Source organism: Gordionus sp. m RMFG-2023, chromosome 3 (assembly GCF_954871325.1).
Source record: "Gordionus sp. m RMFG-2023 chromosome 3, tfGorSpeb1-WG-v2, whole genome shotgun sequence".
Taxonomy (NCBI): Eukaryota; Metazoa; Nematomorpha; class Gordioida; order Chordodea; family Parachordodidae; genus Gordionus; species Gordionus sp. m RMFG-2023.
Genome location: NC_088777.1, coordinates 8412856 through 8420929, shown reverse-complemented (window position 1 = coordinate 8420929; position 8074 = coordinate 8412856). Strand labels below are relative to the sequence as shown.

Below are 8074 nucleotides of genomic sequence, written 5' to 3'. Positions count from 1 at the left end.
GTTAAACATCAAGCCATTTGGAAATAGGTAGGACCAAAATACGGCCTAAAATAGGTAACATATTTAAAATTACCAAAAAGAAATTATATAAACATATTTTTAAAATTTAAGGTATTTTTTTGTAAGTACTGCCTTTTTGTCCTGGGAACCTCTGTCTGGGTATCTTTCTCCACTGTCCGTGATCCATGACATGAGTATGACAACGAATTAATTTTTTAAATTTTATTGCCCAAAAATATTCAATACTCTTTTATATTGTGTAAACTTTTTTTATTAAAAAAAATAAATCTTATAAGAATTTGTTTTTTTTTTGCATTCAAGATATAAAAAATAATAATAACCACTGTTTATAATAAAATTAACTTCCCCCCTCTTTTCCTTCCATACAAATTTGAAGTTAAATAAACATATTTAAAATGAGAGGAACGTAATATATATAACAGGGTAAAAAACCGCCAGAAGGCAAGCCTAAATTCATATTATTTTCAGGAACCATTTCGGATCAGATATATTTTACATCTAAAACAGCCTTTTCCCAAAATGTTAACAACTTTAAACATCAAACGAGCTAGTTTTTCTTTTCCTTAAAATATCTTTATTTAATTCTTAAAAAGGAGCATTTGTTTTAAGAATAGTTTTTTTTTTAAAAAAAAGAAAGAAATGATGACATTATAAATATAGTATACCGATAAAGGTAATCATTATATTATATCAAACATTTATTAGAATATATTATTTTTCAAGGGGTAAAAAAAAACTATCCAAAAAGAAAATAAATTTGTATAAATTAAAATATTTTAAAAAAAAAAATATGCGAGTTCGTACTTTAAACCCGAAATAATATGTACAATTATCGCATAGTGATAAAACGAATGCGAAGCCGGGCTATAGATAGATTAAAAAAAGAGATTTTCTTGATATATATATTATATAATATATTTGCAATAAGTAAGTTTATAAATATCTTCAAAAAAAAATTTCTTTGGTTTTATTTATTATAATATTGATTGCGACGTCGGGGTTTAGGTGGTGGTAATTTATGATATCATTTTTTTTTTCAAATGGTGCACGAATCATTTAGATAATTTGCTAATCACTCTGATAAGAGCGCCGTTTTCGTGTTTAAGTCTTTGATTTACTTCTTTCAACGATTCCATTTTCTATAATAATAAAAAAATTTATGATTTTTGTAAATATATTACGCGATTTACCTTGAGTTCTTCTTCCAGTTCGCTAATCTTGATTTCCAAATTTCGTTTTTCCTGGTTAAAAATCATTTGTCAAGGATGAAATAAATATACATATTTTAAAAAAAAATGGTCAGAGATCTGGATGATCTTAGAATTCCGGGTTAAGCTTAAAACTAAACCCAGATAAGAAGGGACACACGAGCCAGACCTTTTTATTAAAAAAAATTTAATGATATTGCTAGTTAGAAAATCTGATGAAATCATATTACTTCGACAATTATTGTTGACTTCTCGTATTCTCAAAATATTTACAAAATACTAGGGCTGGGCCGTATATTATAGCCCTGCAATCGATTAAGTAAAAAAAAAAAATAACGAAAGATATTTTCTCAAATTTTGCCCAAATGAAATAATTTATTTATCTTCGTAAAAGAAATGCGCTTTAAAATTGATATATTTCATTTTAAAAATTTCAGGGCCGAGCTCGGGTCTAAAAATTTTTTTAAAAATATTTCGAGATTGAATTTCAGGGCTCTTGAATGGATCAAACTCTAAACAGGGTCTAAAAATACTCCTGGCCAATTAGACCTCTACGAGGTTAATTTATATAGTAACGTTCGATACTTGAAGATTCAAAATATATTGTTCATATCCAAAAAAAAAGACTTATGTTATACTAACTTTTCGCGAGAGGGTAGACTGAGAAGAATTGTCACTGTTATAATCACTCGATGGTTTGATTTCAGCCAAAATTTTACGATCACCCTTCATGATTTATAATATTATAAAGATAGTAAAAATCATAAAATTAAAATGTTAGAATATTGAAATGTTGATTCTTTCCATTTCTTTCTTTTTTCAATAATTTGCGGTGTTAAATTTTTTTTTTTAAAAAAAGAAGAGAAATAAGGTAAAACGTTCTTGATGGCAAATCCAAAAGAAAATCTATATCTTGGGCAGGACAGGCCAATTTATAACCGCTTAACAAATATATATTTTTTTTCCCCGATTATATCTTTAATAGTCTTGTAATATCATTGTCGTAAGAATCGGATGAATCTTTGACATTTAAAACATTTATGGCGCCTTTTTTAAATTAATTTTGCTAGAACTCTATTCATCCATATGTATAATATAACTTACCTTATAAATTTCGGACAATTTTGTCATAAAATTTTGCCTTAAATTTAATTAAAGATAAAAAAATATATATGGAAAAATCGAGTCAAATTAAAATTGATTCAAAATAAATGCATAGTGGAATACAATTCGGCCAAGATTAAATCTTTTTTAAAAAAAATGAGCGCCATAAATGATTTAAATTTTAAAATTTCCTCCATATCCTAGAGCAATATTGAATTGCACTAAATTCCTCAAGTACTCGCCTACAATAGTTTTTAGTTGCCCGGTCCGTCCCGAAATTTTTTTTTACTACTTAAAAAATTTAAGAAAGGTCAGGCCCGGCCTTATGAAAAGTCTGCCCAGACCCGATATTTATACGAATCTTCTGGCTACATCTAATTTTTTTTCCCAATGCCAATTAAGGCTCTTATATCTCTCCTCTATGGGTATCTTTTCTACAATAAACGTTTTATAAATCAATTTTGATATCTGCATTGTGCATTTGGAATTGGATCATATCATAAATGACTTGCTTAATTTTTTGTGAATTTATTATCATCATTTATAAATAGGGCTGGCTATCTATTTCTATAACAACCGTTTTATAAATCAATGGTGCTTGATATCTGAATTGTACATTTGCATTTGGATTATATTATATATAAAACTGATTTTTGTGATACCATTATTTTATTTTACGATTCTAATGTTCGGAATGTACTTTTACATATACGCAATTTATTTAAAAAATTTTACGCCACTTTTTAAGAGTTTGTCTTGAACCTTAAGCCCTCTCACTGTTTACGTGAGACAAAGAAAGATTTGGTCTGTTGCAAATATTTGACTTTGTCTATTTTATAAATATTATTATCAAGTCCTCTTCTGTTTTTTGTGTTATTCCTAAATTTTCTCGAATAAACAAGCAAATTAATAATAAATCGGATCCTAAAATTGTTTTTTTGCCGAGGGTTCGAAACCGGATGTTAAATTTTTTAAATTCCAATAAAAACTTAAATATAAATTAAATATAATTGATTGACAGTATTCTTCATTCCATTCATCTAAAGATGAATTTTTTGTGCTGTAACCAGTCTCGTTAAGCACTCTTTTTAAAAGGAGCGCGCTACCGCTACCGATATCTACCAAAAAAAAGGTAGCACGCCACCGCTACTTAAACCGGTGAAAACCAAGCGCGCTATTAGCTACCGCCACTTTTTAAAATTTATTAATAAATCTTTTTTATTTTTTGGTTATACTATATTTTATTTTGTGTACATAAAAAAATCAACATTTATATTATAAATATTTAGAAGTTTATTATTTATTATCATCCCCAAGTCTAGATCGCTGATCAATAAGTATAAGTTTAGTCTTATTAAATAATCGCTCAACATTAGTACTAATGGGGTATTTTATTTTATCAATATGAAAAATTATCAAAAATACTTATTTGCAAATTTTGAATTAAAAAATGAATTTAATGGGTGTTGGCTCGTATTATTAAAAGATATAATTTTTTTTATAATCTAAAGATATGAATTTATAACCGATTTTTCATACATTTTAAAATACTTTTGAAATTTCGGAAATGGAAACTTCTTAAAGTTTTCAAAATTTCCATTTTCTTCTTGTGTAACTTCCACTTCATTTATATTCTCATCTGAATCTATCTCACATGAAACTTATTACCTCGATATCCATTTACTTCGAAAATTATTTGGGTTAACATATTAAGAAAATATAAATTTTAATTTCTAAATTTAATAAAATTTAAAATTAAATTATAATTTTAGTGTTTAAAGTTATATTTTTAAAAAGTAACTAAGTAGCGCGCTACTTTAACAACTCTGTCTGTAACCATTTTGTTAATTTCACAGATTAGGGTACATCGAAAACATTTAAAAACTTTAAAGAAACCTAATGATAAAGTTCTGAAAATTTTCATAAAAATGTTTCATATTGTTTTTATTTTTCTACTTGAAAAAGGAACTTAAAGCGTATATATGATAATCAAATGGCGTAATCAATGTCTTAGGTGTCGTTTATAGTAAGTACAAAATCCGCGATGTAGCTCGAACTAGCTATTCGTAATTAATCGCTAGAAGTATAATTATTACGCGTCACTTGAAGCCATTATGGTATTTAGTGTTTATCATAAACGAGACCTTAGTCACGTCGTGTTATATCTTATAAAAAAAGTATTCAACGCATGCAGGAATACATCTCTGGATGAATTATATTAGTAAAAATTTTTTAAAAAGTCTGCTAAATAAATCATTTAAAGTCGGTAAATAGTACAATCATTTTGCTTAACTCGTTTTAATCTAATTTAGCCAATAATGTATTCCTATGTGCAAAATACCGATGCTATAAATTTCGAATAATCTGATCATGAACTTTTGAACCATTTTACCGGTCAAGAACCAGTCGAATTCAAAGAGGGAAAATCCCGGATCATGGCTGATACCGGATGAGGCACATCTCGAATAAAAATAATGTATATTATAAAAATAATGAAGAGACCTTGGAGGTTTGCAGCTCTTTTTCTAAATCCTTTATTTTCGATTTAAGTTTAACGTTTTCTAGCCTCGTTTCATCGTATAACTAAATTTAAAAAATATAATAATATTTATGTTATAATAATAGGGAGTATTTATAATAATAAATAGGCATAAAAGATTAGGCTTTTGTTGCTTATTACATTTTCTATATGTTACTAGGCAAAATTTCTTATACTTAATTTACTATTTTGTATTAGTGTTTGAATCGGCCTAATCAATACTATAGGTGCTTTATATTTTTATGAGTAATTCAAAAATTATCTAAACATTATATATATATATAGAAAATTTAAAGTATGCGCGGAATGCATTGTTAGCAAATAATTACACATCTTAATGTGTATATAAATTATATTATATATATATAAGTTATTTGAAATATTTGATAAAATTTTTGTAAAAATAATAAAAATAAGTATTTTAAAATAATTTCAAAAATAGTAATTTTTGTTAAAATAATATCAAAATTTGTACATCATAGCAATTGTAAATAATAATAGCAAAATAAACTGGGTTATTAAAAAATAGAACCTTTTTGTAATCAATGGTCGCAGTATTATCGTTAATATTTGAAGCGGTAGATGTTTTGGCCGTGGTCGAAGAAACTACGCGATTACGCGAATGATAATTGGCGGAATGAGATTCTTCATAATTTGCTGGATTTGTCTTGATGATCATTTTTAAAAACATGAATTTTATTAATGTCACATTTAGAAATTTAACAACCCAAGTTCTTTTGATAAAATATAAAAATTTGTTTTTTTATAAAATATTATAAAATGATTTTTTTTTAAAAAAAAAAAATAACCAACAAAACAATCCTTTTTTAAATATTAAAATCATTTTCGGGGTTTTTGGTATCGGTAAAAAAAAATATAAATAATTTATTCAATTTTTTTTAAAGCTTTATTTCTTTTTGTAACAATTTAAAAAAAAATTAGTTAGTTATTTTAAATACTTATTTTACAAAAACGCGTAATTTTTTCATTGATGAGAAGAAAAAAAAATTTGATATCTGCGCCTTGGGGAAGGGAGGGGAAATTACTATCATTATGTTACGATGATTCAGATTGGTGGATAATTGAGAGATAGAGTTTTTTTAAAAAAAATATAATAAAATATGCCACGCTAATTTTTCACATGATGACGCTACAAAAAAAAATAAATAAACATTCATTCAAGCATAAGATATAACGCATCTCTATTTTAAAGAAAATGTATAAATAAATAAATATATTTTAAGTATTTAAAGAGTGCGGTGGTGTTGGGAAATCAATATTAAAAAAAAATTGCTACAGTGATTGTTCCATCGACCCCTTATTTTTCTAAGATAACCTCTTTTTTTATCAAACTTCAATAATTTTGAGCAAGTGGTAGTCAGTCATCGGAAAACCTTGGAGTACTTGGTTGATAACATTGCCCAATTATATAAAAACTTATCAAAAAATTAGGCCATACTTTAAAAAATGGAAGTGTTAATTTATAACAAAGGTTATAACGGACCTCCCCCTCCCGGTAACCCCTCAGGAGTGGGAGAATCCAATTTTGCATAAAAATGTAATAACTGTAGTATTTTTATATTTAACAGATAACTAGTTACCCACGACTAGCTAATTTTTAGGCAAAATTTAGCGCGGGCTAATTATATATACCTAGTGTTATTAAACAGCTAAAAAAAAAGGCACACGCCTAGAGATTTCCGTAAAAGATGTCTAAGCAGTTCCACTTTCTACGAGCAAAATATCCAGGCTTAACTAATATTCCTGGCTAAAATATTAGGTTAGCCGGGTTTAAGAATGGAACAGCTTAACCACTATATACATCAGTTTTAAATGAATCTTATCTAAAATATAATTGTAATTTCTTCTTGCTAATTTTTCACTTTAACTCAAATACACTCCTAAACCAATAGTGTAGCTAGTAACGAAAATTAAAAAAAAACAATTATAAATTTTTTTTTTAAAATTAATTTAACATTTGAGCCGAGTGTATCAAAAATCTAACAAAGACTATTTATTATTCACTTTTCACTTTGTAATTTTATTTTTGAATAGTGATTCAAATTAGAATAAATCTATATATTTTTAAAAAAAAATATTTGTGATAAAATCCGAATCGTCCTTTTTAAATTAATAATTTAATTGTCAGTAGAAATTGGAGACAACTTGTCGCAAACGATCAAATTGATATTTTATTTTTTTTTAAAAAAAAAAAAGAATTCCTTCAAGTATTTTAACCCCAAAATTAAATATTATTGGGCGATTATAATCAAAGATATGCCTATATATTTTTTTGTATATTTAGATAAATACGGACAATTTTTTTAAAATTATTGTCATTTTGTTGAGTGCAACACCCCCACCAACCCCCCGTAGTCACAGCCCTCCTGTTTAATTTAAATATTATGTAATTAAAATAAACTATAATAAGAACAATTAAAATAAACGACAATTATTTTTTTTATGAAAATTTTAACGCAAGTATGCTAAAAAAAAATATGTAGCATTATTTATATTTTTGAAATCTATGTTGAAATGATAAATATTTAATAAATTGCTAAGAGTCAAAAATTTTAAAGTTCAAAATTTAATGTTTTTTTTATTTCAAAAAGAAAAATGTAAAGAGTAATTAGTCATGTAGCAATAAATTAAAAGCAGTCTGTGGAACATATATATTGTAACAAATATGATCAAATATCAAATCAACCAGTTATAGTTATTTAAAACCTAGGAAAATATATTACGAACAAAGCCATTCGGGCGATATTTTTACGAAAGAAAATCAAATAATAAGAAGTTAAATTTACAATGATGGCGGGATGAGGGTGAAATGAATTACATAGCTATATAATTATAAATTTCACCTATTATTTGTTAGCTTTTGAAAAATACTTTAGTAATTGGGTCTTTTTTAAACTAACATGCTCCATGCATCATAGAATTTGGGTATTGATATTTATACATAACGGCGTTCAGTATTATATAACTTACTAAAAAAGTTTAAATTTAACCCTAAACCATCTTATGAGTGCCCCTAACCATACCCTCTTTCATAAGTTAGACGCTAGTGAAGGTTGCTTTTCGTATGAGGAAAAAAAAATTGTCTCAAGCAAGGGATCGAATCTAGATCGAAATAACTTGCAGTGACGGACAGTTTTATAACCTTCCTAGCCACATTAGCCATTCAAATAAAGATTATACG

The 8074-nt window shown here is 26.5% G+C and overlaps 1 protein-coding gene across 5 annotated transcripts in view; it reads right to left on the bottom strand.

The window, feature by feature from the left end:
• Nucleotides 1-632: 632 nt before the first annotated feature.
• LOC135927242 (protein phosphatase 1 regulatory subunit 12A-like) overlaps nt 633-8074 on the bottom strand; it is a 51484-nt gene continuing 44042 nt past the window's right edge. For 2 of the 5 annotated variants that reach the window (XM_065463194.1, XM_065463195.1), the window contains exons 20-24: nt 5405-5539; nt 4836-4916; nt 1872-1955; nt 1212-1262; nt 634-1160 (exon numbers count right to left, since the gene is read on the bottom strand). In XM_065463194.1, coding sequence (XP_065319266.1) covers nt 1074-1160; nt 1212-1262; nt 1872-1955; nt 4836-4916; nt 5405-5539 — 438 coding nt within the window. In that variant the 3' untranslated portion in view covers nt 634-1073. Of the gene's footprint in view, nt 1161-1211; nt 1263-1871; nt 1956-4835; nt 4917-5404; nt 5540-8074 lie in introns of all 5 variants that reach the window. The other 3 variants (XM_065463196.1, XM_065463197.1, XM_065463198.1) reach the window with 3 other exon arrangements.